Below are 21,774 nucleotides of genomic sequence, written 5' to 3'. Positions count from 1 at the left end.
TGTGCTTATTTAATTATTGTCAGTACCTTGTTGCCTTGAACCTGATATTATAGATGTATGTGTGATCAGTTCAAAACAACTGAATCCTTATGACATGTTCTTCAACCATACATAAAAAAGTAATCTTGTATTTTCAAAACATTGTTTTATTTAATTTTATCGTTGTAATCAGTAATATACTTTGAATGTTTAAAATCAGTTGTGTTTCAGTGAGTTGTTAGCAGCTAATCTAAGTTAATGAAGGTCCCTGTGTGACTGAACAAATGAATCACAGAAGAGTGTGGAGTACACAGATGTTATTATTTGAACTATTTGACTGAAAGAGTCTGAAACGCAATAATCTTCTCGCTGTATGAAAATATTTGAAATAATGTGATTAATGATAAAATTGCAGCTCAGTAACAACAACACAGTTATGTTGAAACATCATCATGAAAGATACAAATAATTCTTGGATGTTCAGAAACACTGTAAATCACTATTGCTGATGGATTTTGGAATATCGTGTCAGATTCAAGTTCATAAGAAAGAAAAGAGCAGTTACTATGTGTGAACTAGTTATATCTTGGTAAATGGACTCATTCTTAAATAGCGCTTTTCTACTCTCCCGGAGTACTCAGAGCGTTCTATACAACATGTCACATTCAGCCAATCTCACAATCTCTGACTGTAAACTGAGTGCTGTCTAACTACATTCACACACATTCACACTCCGATGGATGCATTGAAGAGCAACTTGGGGTTAGTAACTTGCCCAAGGATACTTGGCATGCAGACTGAAGGATCGAACCCCCAACCTTCCAATTAGCAGATGACCAGCTCTACCTCCTGAGCTACAGCCACCCCCTTAAATTTAATCCTGTAACACATGAAGATGTGCAGAATAAGTGTGATTTCCACATGTGTGATCTGAGCAGCAGGTGAAGCTGCTGTTGTACAAGATATGAAGTGTAGATGTTGTTGTTCCACTCTGTGTTTCTATGTTGTTGATATTTAGTGTTTTACTCTCTAAAGTCAGACAGTAAATAAAATGACAGTTACAGTTCAGCACAGTGATTTCACACACAGGATTAGTGTTTGTGTTGTGAGTCAGTAACAGTCTAACAACAATGTTCAGCTGCTCTGATGGAAGACGGCTTTAAAATGGACTTTCATTATATACAGGACACACATGGACAAGATGGAGTCCATCAGTAGTGTGTGGTTGTGTTTATGCAGCTCAGATCAAATCATCACTAAATGTTTCCTTCTTATTGTTCCAGTGTTGTGCCTCTGAGGTCAGATCTTCATGAAGAAATCAGGTTCTTTGGGAATCTGTTCTGTGCAGCAGCAGAGAGAGAACAGCAGACAGGAGAGAAGATACTGGAGCTGTTATCATCAGTGTGCACATATCAAACATTCCCTGTTCAGGAGAGATACATGGATGATTCTTATGTGTCTGATTTCCTGCTGGATCTGTACTCTCATGTGAAGGACTGTGAGCCTGAAACAGGCTTCAGTGTCCTTCCATCATTACAGTCAGTTTTCCAGTCAGCTCCTGCAGTCTGGTTCATAAACCTCTCAGAGAGAAAGACCTCCATCCTCCTGGAAGTGCTGAAACTCCAACCAGAGAAGAAACAAGTGAAGCTGAGAGGCTGCTCACATGAAGAGAGTGAAGTGAGGAGTTTCCTGCTGTGTCTGCCTTATATCTCACAGCTCAGGTAAATGAACTCACTCAGTGGGAAAAAAAATGTTTTAATTTCCAACAATTTACTGTAATGATACAATTTAATATTTCAATATTATATTTTTGTCACCAATATTTCTGTTTACACATTCTGATTTCATCCACTTGGAGTCCATATTTCAGTTATATTTCTACTGTACCTAATATCAGAGGGAAACATTGTTTTCTGCACAGCACTGTGCTTATTTAATTATTGTCAGTACCTTGTTGCCTTGAACCTGATATTATAGATGTATGTGTGATCAGTTCAAAACAACTGAATCCTTATGACATGTTCTTCAACCATACATAAAAAAGTAATCTTGTATTTTCAAAACATTGTTTTATTTAATTTTATCGTTGTAATCAGTAATATACTTTGAATGTTTAAAATCAGTTGTGTTTCAGTGAGTTGTTAGCAGCTAATCTAAGTTAATGAAAGTCCCTGTGTGACTGAACAAATGAATCACAGAAGAGTGTGGAGTACACAGATGTTATTATTTGAACTATTTGACTGAAAGAGTCTGAAACGCGATAATCTTCTCGCTGTATGAAAATATTTGAAATAATGTGATTAATGATAAAATTGCAGCTCAGTAACAACAACACAGTCATGTTGAAACATCATCATGAAAGATACAAATAATTCTTGGATGTTCAGAAACACTGTAAATCACTATTGCTGATGGATTTTGGAATATCATGTCAGATTCAAGTTCATAAGAAAGAAAAGAGCAGTTACTATGTGTGAACTAGTTATATCTTGGTAAATGGACTCATTCTTAAATAGCGCTTTTCTACTCTCCCGGAGTACTCAGAGCGTTCTATACAACATGTCACATTCAGCCAATCTCACAATCTCTGACTGTAAACTGAGTGCTGTCTAACTACATTCACACACAGATGGATGCATTGAAGAGCAACTTGGGGTTAGTAACTTGCCCAAGGATACTTGGCAGGTAGACTGGAGGATCGAACCCCCAACCTTCCAATTAATAGATGACCAGCTCTACCTCCTGAGCTACAGCCACCCCCTTAAATTTAATCCTGTAACACATGAAGATGTGCAGAATAAGTGTGATTTCCACATGTGTGATCTGAGCAGCAGGAGAAGCTGCTGTTGTACAAGATATGAAGTGTAGATGTTGTTGTTTCACTCTGTGTTTCTATGTTGTTGATATTTAGTGTTTTACTCTCTAAAGTCAGACAGTAAATAAAATGACAGTTACAGTTCAGCACAGTGATTTCACACACAGGATTAGTGTTTGTGTTGTGAGTCAGTAACAGTCTAACAACAATGTTCAGCTGCTCTGATGGAAGACGGCTTTAAAATGGACTTTCATTATATACAGGACACACATGGACAAGATGGAGTCCATCAGTAGTGTGTGGTTGTGTTTATGCAGCTCAGATCAAATCATCACTAAATGTTTCCTTCTTATTGTTCCAGTGTTGTGCCTCTGAGGTCACGTCTTCATGAAGAAATCAGGTTCTTTGTGAATCTGTTCTGTGCCGCAACAGAAAGAGAACAGCAGACAGGAGAGAAGATACTGGAGCTGTTATCATCAGTGTGCAGATACAAAAACAGTCCTCTTAAAGAGAATTGGTGTGACTTCCTCATGGACCTGTACTCTTATGAGATTAAAACAGGCTTGAGTGTCCTTCCATCATTACAGTCAGTTTTCCAGTCAGCTCCTGCAGTCTGGTCCATAAACCTCTCAGAGAGAAAGACCTCCATCCTCCTGGAAGTGCTGAAACTCCAACCAGAGAAAAAAGAAGTGGAGCTGACAGGCTGCTCACATGAAGAGAGTGAAGTGAGGAGTTTCCTGCAGTGTCTGCCTTACATCTCACAGCTCAGGTAAATGAAATGTTCTTCATACAATTCACACTGCGTCAGAACAGATACCCTTTTAAACAATAAAAAGTTATGACAGTTTTTCTTTTACGTCACTTTCATCCATTCTTTTGCTTCAAATTTTCCCTAAAATGAGTCATGCTACACTTTCATACTACAACCGTTTCTTGAATCACCACTCTTGGAAGCTTTTTATTCAACTCTTTTCATTTGTAGCAAACATACAAATCACATGTGTGACATAACACTGTATAAAACTGTATTCAAAGAATCATTCAGTTATTCTTATTTATAGCAGACTTTCTTCCATATAAAGTAGAGGAGTGTTTTATGGAATCACTCAGTGTTGAAGACAAACAAAACGTGTAATCACATTATAATTTGGATTACTAAAACAAATCTCCACACATCTAAATATGCAAAATAGTGTGTTATTAAAGAGAGTTTTGCAGACCTTATGAAGCTCTACTGCCTGGCTGATGGAAAGCAAGAATGGACCTAACAAGAGAGCAGTCAGGTGAAACAATAGAAAGGTTCATACAGCGCCTTCAAGGACGAACACCACCATTGAGTTTGGCAAAATGTTGGTTGTTCCCAATCAGCTGTGATTAAAATTTAGAGCACATAAAGCCAATAATATCATAAAAGGAAAACGTAAGGGCAGATCACAGAGGTGGATGGTCGAAGCAACAGAACAGGAAAAAATATTTTGTCTTGAAAAAATAAATTTCACAGCAAAATAATTTACAGTATCCATTTTTATCTCATGTTAATCATTACCCAAACAGTTTATGCACAGGTGTACACTGCATATTAGAATATTTTTCTCATTGCCTGGTTAGAAATTAGGTTTGCAATAGCAAAATAATTTTACAGGATTTTGTCACAGAGCAATCATTGTTAAAAAATTTCCTTCAGGAAAAGCGCATCAACTCAGGAAAGGTATATAAAACTTATATCAACTTCAGAAATTTTACCAGGGGCTATAAACGTATTTGAAGTCCGCCCCTCCCTGAGCCTGGTTCTGCTGGAGGTTTCTTCCTGTTAAAAGGGAGTTTTTCCTTCCCACTGTCGCCAAAGTGCTGCTCATAGGGGGTCATATGATTGTTGGGTTTTTCTCTGTATCTATGAAGCGCCTTGAGGCGACTTTTGTTGTGATTTGGCGCTATATAAATAAAATTGAATTGAATTGAATTAAATTCACCAAGTGTTGAATTCATGAGTTGACAGATTATTAAATTATACTTTGTCATCAGTATTACAGTTGTGGTCAGAAGTTTACAGACACTCAACATGTGTATCATCCATCCATCCATCTTCATCCGCTTTGTCCGGGGCCGGGTCGCGGGGGCAGCAGCCTAAGCAAAGAGGCCCAGACCTCCCTCTCCCCAGCCACCTCCTCCAGCTTGTCCGGGGGAATACCAAGGCGTTCCCAGGCCAGCCGAGAGATATAATCTCTCCAGCGTGTCCTGGGTCTGCCCCGGGGCCTCCTCCCGGTGGGACATGCCTGGAACACCTCACCCAGGAGGCGCCCAGGGGGCATCCTTGTCAGATGCCCGAACCACCTCAGCTGGCTCCTTTCGATGTGGAGCAGCAGCTGCTCTACTCTGAGCCCCTCCCGGATGGCCGAACTTCTCACCCTATCTCTAAGGGAGAGGCCAGCCACCCTTCGGAGGAAGCTCATTTCTGCCGCTTGTATCCGCGATCTCGTTCTTTCAGTCACTACCCACAGCTCGTGGCCATAGGTGAGGGTAGGGACGTAGATCGACCGGTAAATTGAGAGCTTCGCTTTTATTCTCAGCTCCCTCTTCACCACGACGGACCGGTGCAGCATCCGCATTACTGCAGCTGCAGCCCCAATCCGTCTGTCGATCTCCGGCTCCCTTCTCCCATCACTCGCGAACAAGACCCCGAGATACTTGAACTCCTCCACTTGTGGCAGGAACTCATCCCCGACCCAGAGTGGGCACTCCACCCTTTTCCGGCTGAGAACCATGGCCTCAGATTTGGAGGTGCTGATCGTCATTCCCGCTGCTTCACACTCGGCTGCGAACCGTTCCAGTGCGAGCTGGAGGCCTTCACCCGATGAAGCCAACAGAACCACATCATCTGCAAAAATCAGAGATGAGATTCTGAGGCCACCAAAGCGAAAGCCCTCCGCCACTTGGCTGCGCCTAGAAATCCTGTCCATAAAAATTATGAACAGAACCGGAGACAAAGGGAAGCCCTGGCGAAGCCCATCACCCACCGGGAACGAGTCCGACTTATTGCCGGCAATGCGAACCAAGCTCTTGCAACGGTTGTATAGGGACCGAATGGCCCGTAGCAATGGGCCAGACACCCCATATTCCCGCAGCACCTCCCACAGGACACCCCGAGGGACACGGTCGAATGCCTTCTCCAAGTCCACAAAACACATGTAGACTGGTTGGGCAAACTCCCATGCACCCTCAAGTATCCTGGAGAGGATAAAGAGCTGGTCCAGTGTTCCGCGACCAGGACGAAAACCGCATTGTTCCTCCTGTATCCGAGGTTCGACTAACGGACGAACTCTCCTTTCCAGCACCCTGGCATAGACTTTCCCAGGGAGGCTGAGGAGTGTGATCCCCCTGTAGTTGGAACACACCCTCCGGTCCCCCTTCTTAAAGATGGGGACCACCACCCCGGTCTGCCAGTCCACAGGTACTGCCCCTGATCTCCACGCAACATTGCAGAGGCGTGTCAACCAGGACAGCCCTACAACGTCCAGAGCCTTCAGGAACTCGGGGCGGACCTCATCAACACCAGGGGCTCTGCCACCAAGGAGTTGTTTAACTGCCTCAGTGACCTCGCCCCCGGAAATTGGCGGGTCATTCCCCTCATCCCCAGACTCTGCTTCCTCCTCGGAAGACGTGTCAGTGGGATTAAGGAGGTCCTCGAAGTATTCCTTCCACCGCCTGACAATTTTCTCAGTCGACGTCAGCAGCGCTCCGCCAGCACTATACACAGTGCAGGTAGAGCACCGCTTTCCCCTCCTGAGACGTCTGACGGTTTGCCAGAATCTCTTGTATCAATGAACCCTAATGCTGTCCACTTTCAAACTGTTTTTGTCGGAGCTTTTTCTGCAGTTTAATATTTTAAATAGGTGGATGAATGCAGAAAGATGAAAGCAAATAAGTACAAAGAAATAACAGACATCTGGAGACTCAAAATGAAGACTCAGAGATTGTAATCAGTGCAGAAAAGCAACTTTTTATTTTACTAGTATCTCTCCGATGGGTGAGTTCACCATTGTAGACCACGGGATCTTTTCAGAGATGGGTGCTGTATCACATTACCTAATCATAGAGTATGATATAGTTGTGTGACTCGCCCATTTGGATTTTGTCAAGACTTAAAATTAGGGATGTGGCCTCTCTCATCTTTATTATTATTATTTATTATTTTCATCTTTATTAGATTAGTAACTGCTCTTGTGATTTGGTGCTATATAAATAAAATTGAATTGAATATTATTATTATATTATTTATTATCAATCCCCTTTGTTCAATGTACCAGTACTATTGGCAGCAAAACAGACCTAATTGCATTATGCTACCACCATTATGCTTGACAGTTAGTACAGTGTTCTCAGGTATTAAAGCTTCACCTTTACTCTTCCAAAAATATCTCTTTCCATTGTGGCCAAGTAGCTCAGTCTTAGTCTCATCTGACAATAAAAACCTTTCTCCATAAAATGTGGGCAGCAGCAACATTCAGTTGATCAGTCAAAATTGAAGGTGTCAGTTTTGGAGCTGTGACTTGGGGGTTCCTGGATTGTTCCTGAACATCTTAGCCAATTTCCACCCATATGGCAGTGACAGTTAATGCAATGATGTGAATAACAAGATTTTAACAAACAAATAGCATCAACTTTTTACATAACTTTGGTGCTTTGAAATTGAAATATATATAAATCATACTCAACATGTTGTTGCACTAACAAACTCTGTTTTAATAGATGAGCAACTAAAAACTGTTAAACAGAAGATTTTGTATTTAGCTTTTTGAGTTTACCATGATGTGTGAATACATCAAATAACAGGGTGTTTATTACTTTTTGTCTCCACCTGCAGATGTAGTGTCGTCATATTATTATTTTTTTTTTTACATTTTGAAAACTATAAGTGCTTTTTGGAATAATTCATCTGCTCAAAGTTTTAAAAAAATTCTATACAGAAAGGTTGATTCTGAATCAGAATGAACCTTTTGGGATCTCCTTACCTGGATGATTGAGCATGCATTGAGACAACACAAGGTGGATGTTGTATGGTTACACATGTGTCATCTAAACAGCAAAGTGAAGATGTTGTTGTTCAAGATATAAAGTGTAGATGTTGTTGTTCCACTAATAGGTTTCGAATTAAGTTTAATTATATGCAGAACACACATGGACCATCAATGTGTGGTTGGCAGCTGTAATCAAATCATCACTAAATGTTTCCTTCTTTTTGTTCCAGTTTCTTCACTCTGTTGGCAGATGAAGCAGCCAAATTCTTTGGGAATCTGTTTTGTGCCGCAACAGAAAGAGAACAGCAGACAGGAGAGAAGATACTGGAGTTGTTATCATCAGTGTGCACATATCAAACATTCCCTTTTATTGACAGAGACATAGATGCTCAATATAAATGCAATTTCCTGCTGGATCTGTGCTCCCATGTGAAGGACTATGAGTCTAAAACAGGCTTGAGTGTCCTTCCATCCTTACAGTCAGTTTTCCAGTCAGCGCCTGCAGTCTGGTTCATAAACCTCTCAGAGAGAAAGACCTCCATCCTCCTGGAAATTCTTAAAGTCCAATCAGGGAAAAAACAGTTGAAGCTGAGAGGCTGCCCACATGAAGAGAGTGAAGTGAGGAATTTTCTTCAGTGTCTGCCTTATATCTCACAGCTCAGGTAAATAGAAACAATACAGTACTTAGTCAGTAGTGTCTTGGAAATAATCAACTTTTCATTAACAGTGTAAAAATGTAGACAAATGACATGTATTGGTCAAGTAATTATTTCAACTTATCTATTGCTATGTGAAAACAGCCTGGTTTGATAGAACTTATTTTTACTCTAATCTAAAAAAAGTTTTCACCTGGACCCCAAATCAGCTGTTTTGTATTTCTTTTTTTAAAGTTCAGGGAAATTAGTTAATAATTTATTTAAAAAAAAACCTCAGATAATACAATATAGGGGAGGGGGAGTAGGTGTTTGCATGAACATTTAGCTAGTAAAACATGGGTGATTTGGCTAGTGTTGCAGCAGGTGAGTAATTGATGAATGAACAACAGGGAAAAGTACAGGAACAAAGCTCAGCCTCTGAAAACACGCAGACAGATGCACACAGGAGGAGACATTGGGGCAAATGGGAAATTCACATTTCTACTGAAGCCATCCAGAATTTTGATTAAACGTTAATATGAAACATGGACAAGTCAAAGTTAGTTACAAACTACACCTTTGTACATGCTGTATACATGTTTAGTCTTCACCCGTTCACTGAATGATCATGGCTGTATTTCCCTGAGTAAGCAGAACTTCAAATTTAACATTTAGTAAGTGAGGAACTGTACATTTCCATGTGAATATCTACTGTGCTTCTTAAGTCATGAGGATCAACATGCTGGAAAAAATAACATGGATCCATGCATGTTTACTTTGATGGCCTATAACTCTAAAAAATACTAATGAAGAGGAAGTTGGGCATTTCTTCATTAAATTTACTAAAGTGTTTAAATTCCCCTGATTAATAGAGACCCTGATTTTTCATGGAATGACAACAAAACTAATTGCTAGTTTTATCAGCTTGTTCATCGATGAATGAAACACAAAATGTGGTTTGTGGTAATGTGAGTAGGTCTGCCTGTGTTTTCTGATTTCATCTCCACTGTGATCCAGCTGTGATCCAGACTTCTTCCAGAGTGTGTGTACATCCATGTCTGTAAGATCCAGAGAGGAGGCCCAGCAGCTGGAGTCTCTGCTGCAGCTCCTGGGGTTCCAGCTGCTGTTAACAGGAGAGTTACACAGGAAAAGCTGCTGGTCTGTGGGGAGAGTTCTCAGACTGTGTGGCTCTAAAGTGGATCTCATCCTCACACCCAGCAAGATGTCTGCCAGAGGAGCCGCTCTCCTCTTTAGACACACAACACAACTACACAGTCTGAGGCAGGAAGTGAAATCATGACTCTCTTGTTCTTCTAACACCATTTATCTGCTGTCCACTTTGAATCTTTGGTTCTTGGTGTTCATCATTTCTGCTCTTTTGTCTCTTTGATCTTCAGGCTTTCCATCGACATGTCCTTGCTCCTGTTTCAGTGGGTAAGAAGAGGCAGAGTGGTCTGTCCACTGGCTGTGGAAGAGCTTTCTCTTGTGCCTAAGAAAGCCCGACCATCACAGAGAGTATTGTTGAGGGCTGTCAGTAGTTTGGCTTCCCTGCTGAGACACTGGACAGTCGGACGGTTGGACCTGACTGAGAGCTGCATCCCTGCTCAGGGTCTGATTACTCTGCTGCTCCATGATGGTCCTCTAACAGTCAAGTAAATGTCTTTCCTGGACATCACAGGCCAAATAAAATGTACATTTTTACTTTAAATCTTATTTTATATTTATGATCTCTGCAGACTGAGTGAAGAGAGCTTCCAGCAGCTTCTGTGTCTCCTCCATGAAATCCAGGACAAGGACTTGACGTTGTCCTTCTTCAGTAAGGTTGGTGGAGACCTGACCTCCTGCTGTCTGAACTGGGAGCTTCTTCACTATCTGCTGCAGCAGGCGTCAGCTCAGACCATCACTGTGAACCTGAGGAAGAACCTCTTCTTACAGGAGGAAACCACACGTCTGCTTCCCTTTCTGGACAGGATTGTGTTTAAAAGGTGCTGAATGTAGTTTGATCTTTTACCAAACACAGTTTCTGCTGTTTAATCAGGAGGATTTGAAATGCTGTCTCATCTTTAATCAGCAGTTTATGGATCCTTTAAACAAAGTGTCCTTAGAAATAAACTGTTTGTTTTCAGGCCCAGTCCCAGCTTTGTGATGAGCTCCATCAGAGAGCTCTACAGAGCTCATGACAGTCACGCTGTACCCAGTTTACTGAGGTCACTTGGTCATGTGATCAACCTGAGCAGCAGAGAGCTGGACTCAGTGGACTGTGCTGCTCTGATCTTCATCCTCAAACACGGAGACAGAGTCAAACTGAACCTCCTGTGGACCTCCATACCAGCAGAGGGAGCAGAGTCCATCCTCTTCATGCTGGACAACGTTTCTCATCTCAGGTCAGATATTAGTGCTTGTTCCCAAACTTTTTTTGCTAGGCCCCCCTGTTTTACAAGAAAAATGCCCCCCCACCCGCGCGCGCACAAACCCCAACCACACACACCCATGTTTTGCTCCATTGCGGTTTATTTCACACCTCAAACATTTAGTAAACAATTAAGCAAATACAAGTAATCTGCAATAAATTACAGGTAGTAATAAAATAAACTACTAACTCTTTTACGCTACGTCCACACCTACACGGGTATTTTTGAAAACGCAGCTGTTTCGTCCACGCGTAAACGGCGTTTCGAATCACCGAAAACTGAGATTTTATAAAACTCCTTTTTTGCGTTTACGTGTGGACGAGGAATACAGAGCTCGTCACGTAATGTCAAAGGTATGTGCCTTTTTTTCACGTTATTGTTTACATGAGATGAATTGCAGATAGAGACAAAATACCGTTAATCTTACCATCTGCAGGTTTTACACGCTTACATATACACATGCAGTTACTGTCCCTCCATTTAGAAAGGCAGAGGCGTCACGGTGTGATTATTTTATGTGTAGTTGTTTTTTTCCTGTGTAATAATATTCAACATTGCTATCAATACATTTTTCAAAAAATGTCTCTCTGTGCAAAATGGGTTTAAAAACATAAACAGCTGTGGGATACTGTTTGTCCGTGATTTGAACCGAGGGAACAAATCATGGCAGGATCAGTCTGATATTATTTGTATCCCACGGTAACTTTACTGTATAAAGAGCTAACATCTCCAAAATGTCAGGAGTAGTTAGTCATTGCAACAAGTGTTTGTGAACTAAAAATCAAGAATGTAGGATACTGTTTGTCCGTGATTTGAAGAGCCCAGCGCTGCTCCCGACGAAGGGAAAACCAGTTCTGCAGGGAGACCTACCTTGGCACTTGTGCAGGTGAAGCCAAAGGGAAGATTTGCTTCACCATATTTTCTAGTCTTTGGCTTAGAATGAAGTTGGTTTGGAAACATATTAGCTATGCTTCATCTCCTGCTTTGCGTTTGTGTGGGTGCCCTCTGCTAGCAGTGTCCAAGCGTTTTGGGTTTTTTTTTTCCTTTTCATACCGCGCCCCCCCTGCAATGGGGGGCGGGCCCCACACTTTGGAAAGCTCTGCTGTAAACTATCCCAGCCACTTGTGCCTCTCAGTGTATGCTGTCCCTGCTTGCATCTTAAATCCTGCTACTATGTGCACGATAGTCCCTGGGTCACCTTTACAAAGCTTGGGACCTGTTGACTGTGAAAGACTTGGGATGGATGGATGGATGGATGGATGGATGGATGGATGGATGGATGGACCTTTGTATATTGTGATGAGTTTTCATGTCCTGACATCAGTGGCATTTATCTTTTGCTGTGACCACCTTATTATTCCAGCTAGGTGTCTGACAGCCAGCAGGTGATATGTATTGATAGCTTGGATTTTATTCCTATCATTCAATTGGCTTTTCCACCTCTGTCTTACCTTCTGGGAGTATTTGGCGATGGATACATCTTTAGCATGGTTCATGTTGGCACTTGAAATACTCAGATACTTGTAGCTTTCCTGTATATTTGCTATTCTGCCTTCTGGTAGCACCACCCGATCAGTCTGGATCACCTTCCCTCTCTTTGCAAGCATTTGGCCACACTTACAGTCAGAATGACGTCCCGATTTCCTCACTATAGTGATAGTTGATTTCTGGCATACATCTTCATGTCATCCATGTATAGGTTGTGGCTCCAACGCCACCTAAGGGAATTTCACCCCTAGAAAATATAAAGAGAGCATGTCTTTATACCTACTAAGAAAAAATGCACAGGTTTGAAATTATAATACTGAGGCTACTTTCAGACTACTTTATTAAATACATTGGTTAAAAGACAAAAGAAAGAAGAATTAAGCAATTGTAGCCCAGAGCACAATGAAAGTTGACATGGTCTACACTGTAGTTCTGCTTCCAGCCTTCTTCTCCAACTGCTCCAACCTGAGTGATACTGGGTTTACTGTGGCAGTGGCATATATCAGCTCACTGGTTTAAGTTATGATGGTTGGGGATCGTGCTTAGGGCAGTGTTCACATCTGCAAGCACGTCCTTTCAGATGTTTCTGTATACTATGCCAGCCACTTGGTTATGGCGCTCCATTTTGCATCCTGCTGTTAAGTGCTGGGTTTTCTCAGGGGCATATTTCTACAGCCTGCAGCTGGGGTCTTGCCTGGTGTGGTAGACCATGTCCTTGTGCTGCCATGGTTAGTGCCTCTGTGCTGTCTTTCAGTCCAGATTTGTTCAGCCATTTGCCGGATTTCTCGATATCAGCCACTTCCTCTTTGAATCTTTGTTTTTTTTACCCTGGACTGTTGTTCTGACACTCACTAGTCCTTGGCATTGTTCCTTTTGCTTAGCATACAGTCTCAGGGTACTGGATTTTGGGGTGAAACATTTCACACATAGCAAGGGGATTTCTTTTCTTAATGACAGTGTTTTCTATCTCCTCCTTTGGCCAGCTAATATCACAGCAGGATACATATAGGTGGTGATTGCCCCAATTCTGTTGTTCCAATTCAGCTGACTCTTCACGACTTGCCTTACTTTCTGAGGTTATGTTGCAGACGCATCTTTCCCAATGGCCTCTTCATGGTTCCCATTTGTTCAAAGGTACTTGTACCTGTCCTCAATGCTATTCTTCACTCATGGCAAACAGCTTGATGTCCCTGATGTAGAGCAGGTGGCAATGGTTTATACAGTAGTGGGGACTCTCTCCTTGGTAAATCCTGTACTTTATGGTGACTTGTGCAATTAGCTTAAGGTTGGGCTCTAAGAGTTTCCATATCCCCATTATCTTCCCAGTGAAAGAGAGTTTAACATTCTTATAGTATTACCAAGTTTGACAAATAAGCGCACATTATCATGAAGGCAAAAATGGAAATGGACAATAAATTCCCTTTAAATTAATTTCCTGTGTTTTATTTTTAGTTTGCGATATTTGGATTTGAAGCTGATGTTAGTAACTGAACAGCTGAGGTAAACTGAGTAGTCATGAATTGGTTTATGTTTGCCTGTATTTTTCCTTGCAGTGTTGACAGGAATCAGCTGCTGAGGTTCATCCACTGCTGTGCTGCCTGTGACGTCCAGCAGGAGGCAGCGTCAGGCCTGCTGAGGACTCTGCAGCACAGCTTGGATCTGTCCTGCTCCTCCTGTGTGGAGCTACCAGAGGAGGATCAGCCTGAGCCTCTGAGTCTGACTGCTGATGACTGCAGGGCCGTCTCCACCATCCTGACACACAGCAGCCGGGACACACAGCTCGACCTGCGAGACTGTGAGGTGGAGGACAGCGTGCTGGACCTGCTGTTTCCTGTCCTCCACAGGGTCCGCCTCAGGTGGGAAACACCACAGAAGAGTCTAAACTAGAGATGGCACGATACCACTTTTTTATGTCCGATACCGATACCGATATCATAAATTTGGATATCTGCCGATACCGATATGAATCCGATATAGTGTTTTTTAATCAACAAAACTGTTTTTTAAATATCTTGCTGCATTTTGTATAAGTTCATACTCAAGTTTAAAACAACAACTACACTAAAGCTATTCTGTTATACCTGTATGCAAAAAAAATGTTTCATAGTTCAGCAATACTGATCAATCTAATAAACTTAAACCTACACCATCCTCCCTATTCTGGTATTTTAAAGAGTACTTAGCGTAAATATTAAGCAACCTAACTAATAGGGTTCCAACTCCCAGCAACAACAAAAATAAATAAATAAAAAATAGGGAACCACCCCTCACGCTCCACCTCATGATGCTTAATCGACGTAATCAACCTTAATTTGATGCAGTGTGAAAAAAATGCACAGAAATCAATTATTTTTCAAGAAATATTAAATAGATTCAACATCTTTCTTCAACAGAATTGCAGACTGCACAGATGGTACCTTCCCAAAGGAAAAAGTACTATAGCTTACTAGGGTATATATATTAGACTTAATAGTTACTATATACAGTAATTGACTTCTATTCATTTTACATCAAATTAAAACTTTGGGTGTCAGATAATTATTTATTAAAAGCTCGACATTTTAAATGAGAATAAGAAAGAAAAGTATGTCTTTGTGCCCCCTTTTCCCTGTTAATGCCCTATCGGCCCCCCTGGCTAAACTTTGCTAGATCCGCCCCTGCACAGTTACCAGCCGTCAGCTACGTAGAAAAAGATCCTCGAGTAGAAAGTAATATTAAATACATTCTAACAACAGCTTATCAAGCTTAAACGTGCTGCTGTTGTTCAGCCGCTGGTTTCCTCTTTCTGGTGCAAAGTGGGCCAAAAGCAAACTAGAGACACGGACTCGCAACAGAAAAGCCGATCAGCTGATCATTTAAGCAGTTTCATGATTGAAGTAGCAGCCGGAGAGAGAGAGGCAGTCGCTCCATATATCGCTCGTTAAGCTTAACGCAGGAATGCTTTACAAACATTCAGAGATGGACTTACACACTTGCTTTACTTCTCTCGGGGATAACTTTGTCGGAGATGAAATGCCGGGTTGCTAGCGAAGCTCCACATGCTATCCAGACCACCGACAGGTCCCGCATGCCACAGCTGCTCTATCACGTCATGCATACTGCTCCGACGTGCTAACGTTCTGAGGTGAGTTACGGCGTGTTGCAAGTTTTGTGAGGTGCTTTCGTGATATTTAATGGATCGGATTACATTTTTTATTTTTCTCCGATATCCGATCCAGTAATTTAGGTCAGTATCGGACCGATACCGATACGTAATATCGGATCGGTCCATCTCTAGTCTAAACCAGAGAGAAGCTCGTTCACACTGGTGTTGATGCATCCTGACATTTTCTCTTTGCTCTGTTTGTCCTGTTTAGAGTCAGTAAAACTGTCCTCGTCCAGCTGCTGTCTCTGGTTCCTGTGAACAGTGAGAGGGACACAGTGAGGCGGGCGGTGTCCCTGTGTGCAGCCCTGGGTGGAGAGCTGGATCTCAGTCACAGCACGCTGGATCAGAGGGCCTGTGGGTCTTTGGTCCAGATGCTGGACTCGTGTGAAGGGCTGACAGAGCTGGACCTCAGTCACTGTCAGCTCACTGACCAGCTGCTGCTCCCTCTCATCACACATCTGCACAAAGTCCAAGTCCTGGAGTGAGTGTCACACACTGATCCTTCTCTGGGAGACACCAATAACCATCAGCCTGTTCACACACACTACAATAATATGATGTGCAGTGATCACTTAGAGCCACTTGTTGTGTTTGTGTTACAGTCTGAGTCACAATCAGATCACTGATGCTTCGACTGATGTGTTACTGCAGCTGCTCTCCATCAACCCCTCCATCGACTGTGTGCGGTGAGCCAACATGAATCAGTCTCCATCAGTGAAGGAGTTTCTCCTCAGACTCTCAGAGGAATCATTCACAGTCTGAGCTCACATGGATTCATGTTGTTCTGAGTGAATGAGTGACGTCTGCTCTCTCTGCTTTGGTCTCTTTCTAGACTCTACAGCAACAACATCGTGCACAGAGCAGCCTTCAAGGAACACAAGCAGTGTGAGATATGAAGGAATCATCGTCAAGTAGTTGTTGGTTTTTTCTCTTCTCGTCATCATTAAATGAAAACATTGGAGGAAGTATGAACACTGGTGCTGTGTTCATGGAGTCAGCAATGTACGACACAGTAACATTAGAGTGCTATGTTAATTTTTTTTCTTTTTTCTATGATCATTAAGAAGACAGTTTATATGGAGGCTCAGGATATATCTCATCCTGATGTATCTTTTGTTTCTCAGCTGCTACAGATTTTTCTTTGATGGAGCTCAGTTGTCTAATCGAGCTCCATTATAGTAAGTAAGTAAAGTAAAGTTACTAAGTGCTTTTCACAGACAAGCGGTCACAAAGCACTGTTGACAAAAGGCTAAAATAAACAAGAACGTCAGGTGCCAAAATAGACGATACAAAACATAATAATAAAATACAGTAAAGTTAACAGGTACTTTTAAAATAAAATAAATAAATCAATGAAAAAAATCTCAGCAGAAAGCCTGATTAAACAGAAAAGTTTTTAACTGCGTTTTAAAACAATCCAGAGTCAACAAAATGTAGTTGTGGTGGTAGACTGTTCCACAGCCTTGGTGCCACAGACTGAAGCCTCCGTCCCTTTTCGTCTTTAGATGTGTTTGTGGAACAACCAACAAATTCTGAGTCTTTGAATGGAGACAACGAGCAGCAGTGTATTTAGTAAGAAGTAGACATAATCTGGGGCCAGGCCATTTAGTGCTCTGTATGTTAAAACAAGAATTTTGAAACAAATTCTAAAATCTATTGGGAGCCAATGTAAAGAGTACAAAATAGGAGTAATGTGAACATGCTTACTAGAATGTGTTAGTAGCCTGGCCACAGAACTTTGTGTAGCTTGGGAGTCGAGAAATAGATGATTTGTTCAAGTTGGTAAAAAGGACATAACAATAATATAAACACGATGACACAAATGCATGAACAAATTTTTCCAGTTCAGCTGTGGAGACCTTATGTCGCAATTTAGAAATGTTCCTAAAATAAAAGAAAAATTCATGATTTTACATTCGAGCCAAGGCCCAGAGGAGAATCAAATATTTCTCCAAGATTCTGAATGTCAGATTAAAAGAAGATTAGATTACCAGTAGAGCTGTTTCTTCAACAGAGGAGTTACCTCAGCAAAATAGGATGGAACACAAACTTGCCTCAGCGACACGTTGATGATAGATTGCAGTGTGGGACCAACACTGGTTAGAGTCCCAGATGGGACAGAGGGAGGTAGTATATCTGGGCAACATTTACTTTGGGTTCTGTTTACATTTTGAGTATTGGTTATATTTACTTCTTTGTGTTTCAGTTAAGTACAGCGTCACCTGTGTCCATTTGTATCATGTTGTCAAGTTTTTATCTTTGGCATCTGATCCTTCATGTAGTTACTTCCTGTTTTATTTTGATATTGATTTGTCTCTGGTATATTGTATTTATATTTGCTTATGCATCTCATTATCCTGATTGGTTTCAGCTGTGTTTTGTTCCAACGCTGTTTTACGCTCCTTTAATTTGCCTATTTTTATATTTACCTGTTAAACCTGAGAGTCCTGCAGGCAGCTACCTGGGACCTGTTTTCAGCTGAACCTTGACAGATGACCATCCTGATGTTTACACATCTGAAACTTCTGTAATAATGGTGATTCAGTTATTTTATTTTTTGTTAGACTATTGAGACAAAACAAAGAGGCCAACTTGTTTTTGTTTTTTTAATCAATGCAGTGAGTCGGCCATATTTATTCATTGTACTTTTGTGATAACTGTACTTATTCTACTCAGCATTTTTCAGTCAGGACAGAGTAGAGAGACTCTATAATCACTTCTCAGAGGAACGATGCAATAAGTGAGCAATCAGGAGAAAACTATGTTTGGTACTTTGACATAACTGGAACAAATGGGCATAAACATGTTAACATATATCGGTTTTCATATTTTATATTACATGACATGGGTGAAAGTGGTTATTTTTTCTGTGACAGTTTTCCTCATTAATGGAACATGTTAACAAAACCTTCTACCATATTAGTTTACAGCTGCAAATGGACTCAGGGAATAAATTATAAAAGGCCAAATGTCTGTAACTGATGATTCCGTCTCAGTGATTTATAGTTGTAGTAAATCATGTTCATGTTGCAGGATCACAGTCCGCTTCAGGTGCTGACAAAAGTTTCTGCAGATAAATTAAGATTTAAGACCAGGTTGACTTTAAAAATTAAGATTGGAGCATTAAGATTTAAAATTGTTTGGCCTCACATACTAAAGAGCACCAACAGGACGGACCCTAATTTACCTCACCAGTATCCAGATGAACAAGTAATAAAGCAAATTCAGCTCCCTTGTACAGTTATGTTTTTTCACTCTATTACTTCAGCCTGATTTAAGTGTGACTGATCTTCCTCCTATACATCAAAATATGTTTTTTGTTCTATATTTTATAAATTTTATAGAATATTTGTTTACAATGATTTATTTCCGTCACACTGATGGCATGTATCCAACACAGCATGTTTCATGGAAGAATTAAAAGCTCAAACATTCTGGAAAATTATTCAAAGTACTGAAGAGAAACAAACCTGATTTCATAGCAGAAATGCAAATTGGATTGCATCATGTGAGAACAAACAACTCAAAAAAGAAAAAGAAAATTCAAAAGACAAGTCATTTCAATGAGCTCCGCAAAACACATGTACTTTTGTGAGTTGATTTCAGCCCCTAAACAGTGACCAGAGGAAAGAATTGTCAGAATAATGTGCACACATTTTAGAGAGGTTTTCCTGTAGGTACTCTGTACAAACACTAACACCAGACACCGACAGCAAAGCGTGCAGCTAGAAACAAAGCTATGACATGGCTATCCGAGGCTTATGAATTTGTGATCGCACAGCATCTCACATTCTCTCTCACACACACACACACAAGCAGAAAGTGCCGAAATAATATATATTAATAAAATCAATAGCATTATTCCAGCTTTTAATCAAGACCATGGGCAGCAGTGGTCAGGGGAATGGACACGTTTAAGCTAATGCTGTCCACTCAAACCAAGTAACACAAAGATGCTGTAACATCTATAAGTTGCGAACAAAAGAGAGAAACCCAGTAACCATAGGCCCTCACAGATTGGATGTACCAAACAGACACTCTCATTCAATAAAGGGTTGAATGAGAAACAACAGTTCCCAATGAATCAGCTTCTAGATATACATTTCCATATATAGTGCACGCACATACAATGAGTGCATATTTTCAAGATTCAAATGTGTCAATATGTTAATATGAAAACATTTTAACTGCTGGGCTGCCAGCAAAATAACCCTTTAATATGTTGCCTGTATATGTTGATAAAGCGTTGTCCTTCCTGACATCTACTAAAAATGTAAAAAACAAAATTTGGCTTTTATTGAGCTGCAGCTACAGTTCATATTGTTCAGTTCTGATGAATTTCTATTGGAGAGTGTCATAGTTTGCAGTGAAAGCTTAAATATCCAATAAGGCTCTTGGTATTATCCAACCATCAGAGCAACCCTCTTCTGATCTGCAGTCAGCTGTCTGGTTGGAGAAACTAAGTCATACTTATGCGTATCTCAGCCTTTGGGATTATCATTAAATCAATTCTTACTCTGGATCAGCTGGGATGAGTGATGGATGGAGGGGATTTTATTACAATAACATCAAAGAGATAATGTGAGTTTGAGGATTGATGGCACTGCAGACCAAATCCACCAAATCTACCTTTGAGTACACCGTAAAATTAGTTCCCAGAACTAAAAAACAAAACAAAAACACTATGCAAACTCAGTGCCTCAAAAAAAATGAGTAAAGCTTACTTAAGATGACTATGTTAGGACAACTTATTCATTGCAACTATACAGTACAAAGAATAACTTGATGTTTCTGACTGCAATACTAATTGTTTACAAACTGAAAAACATTTCAAGTTCTACTAAATTAAAAAGCAATTTGAGGTAACTTACTATTTTTTAATCATATTATATTTTGTCATCCTTGAAATTTCTAATACAGCACTTATATTAACATAACACTGTTTGCATGATTCATAAAGAACAGTTAACAACACTTCTTGTAATAACTTTGAGTGGAAAAGGACAGAAAAAGAACATGTGGATCCTGGAATAATTGCAGCTTCCATCATTAATGGACTGAAGAGGAAGAAGTTCCCAAGGAGTCATTTAGAAGAGTTTAGAACATCAACTGATTGAATCCATGAATCTGGACACATGTTTCTGAGTGAAAGAGACAGACATGTACAGATTGAACTACCTGTTCAACCGTCAGAGAGTTTCTCTAACAGGAGGACATTCTTTACACTCAACTCAGCACAGACACACTGAAGAACCAGGATGGACTCTAAATCCAGGATAAAGAGGTTCAGTGAATGTGGTGTTGAAGGTGTGGAGGTAGATCAGAGTGTCAGAAGAGACTCTGTAGAAGGACAGAGTGCCACATACACTGCTACTCTGTTAGAGACAGAGAAGGAGATTGATGATACTTTCTTACAGTGCCAGACACGAGAAGGACCATCATCAGAGCAGTACAGACTCCAGGACTGATCATTCCCTCCAAAACAGCAGTCATTACTGTCTCCTTTCCTTGTGATTCTTCTGCATCTCACAGATATATAATGTCCCCTCTTCATTCAATCTCCCAGTAACAGCGACCAGTCAGACCATTTGTACACAGCAGCTGAGGCCAATAATGAAATCTGTCTGTATGATCAAGATATGACTTATCCTCCTCCACACGTGTCACCTTCCTGTTGTTATCAGACAGTTTGAGGTTTGTGTTCACTGTGTTTGTGTCGATTGTGAGTTGACAGGAATCTGATGGAGAAACAAACACAATCCAGTTGCAGTTATTGATCCATCATCTGTTCATTGATTGACACTTTGATGATGACTCCTGACATCAGAGATGTGAATGAGTGATGTGACAGTTTGAAGATGGTTGAATGTGTGCTGCTTTGTTTTCATGAATCACATTAAAAACACACTTACACTTCCTCAGACCTGGTCTCAACCATCGGCCTCCAGCAGGCTGCACCCTGAAAGGAGGAGGGGGGTCAGACCAGCACAGTCTCTTTCAATATGCACACATGGACATTACATCTCTCTCATACACATACTGTTAGACACTAATAAAGGAACAATCCAACATTTTCACGAATACACTTCAATCCATACACACAGACTGAAATGATTCACAGCCTTGTTTCTTTCACAGACAACAAGTTTCCAACCTATCTTAACCTGTTCATCCTTCAGTCAGTGTCACTGACTGTCATTGTGACTGTGGACATACAGCATGAGAAACACACACATTAAAATGGCTGACACTTTATTAGGTACAAAGTGGCAACTTTCTTATGTAC

The 21,774-nt window shown here is 40.9% G+C and overlaps 1 protein-coding gene across 2 annotated transcripts in view; it reads left to right on the top strand.

Moving 5' to 3' along the window:
- LOC146547194 (uncharacterized) overlaps positions 1-19,227 on the top strand; it is a 54,496-nt gene extending 35,269 nt beyond the window's left edge. Inside the window, exons 16-26 of one of the 2 annotated variants that reach the window (XM_085264516.1) lie at positions 1,263-1,700; positions 3,156-3,563; positions 8,040-8,471; positions 9,462-9,725; positions 9,842-10,096; positions 10,181-10,429; positions 10,571-10,828; positions 13,897-14,199; positions 15,700-15,969; positions 16,091-16,174; positions 16,321-19,227. In XM_085264516.1, coding sequence (XP_085120642.1) covers positions 1,263-1,700; positions 3,156-3,563; positions 8,040-8,471; positions 9,462-9,725; positions 9,842-10,096; positions 10,181-10,429; positions 10,571-10,828; positions 13,897-14,199; positions 15,700-15,969; positions 16,091-16,174; positions 16,321-16,384 — 3,025 coding nt within the window. In that variant the 3' untranslated portion in view covers positions 16,385-19,227. The remainder of the gene's footprint in view (positions 1-1,262; positions 1,701-3,155; positions 3,564-8,039; positions 8,472-9,461; positions 9,726-9,841; positions 10,097-10,180; positions 10,430-10,570; positions 10,829-13,896; positions 14,200-15,699; positions 15,970-16,090; positions 16,175-16,320) is intronic. The other variant, XM_085264515.1, reaches the window with a different exon arrangement.
- The last annotated feature ends 2,547 nt before the right edge of the window (positions 19,228-21,774 follow it).

The sequence above is a fragment of the Mchenga conophoros genome, linkage group LG23 (genome assembly GCF_057382185.1).
Source record: "Mchenga conophoros isolate Kocher_MC1m ecotype Shallow Benthic linkage group LG23, M_conophoros_male_GT1.1, whole genome shotgun sequence".
NCBI classification, from domain to species: domain Eukaryota; kingdom Metazoa; phylum Chordata; class Actinopteri; order Cichliformes; family Cichlidae; genus Mchenga; species Mchenga conophoros.
This window is presented reverse-complemented; position numbering and strand designations above follow the sequence as displayed.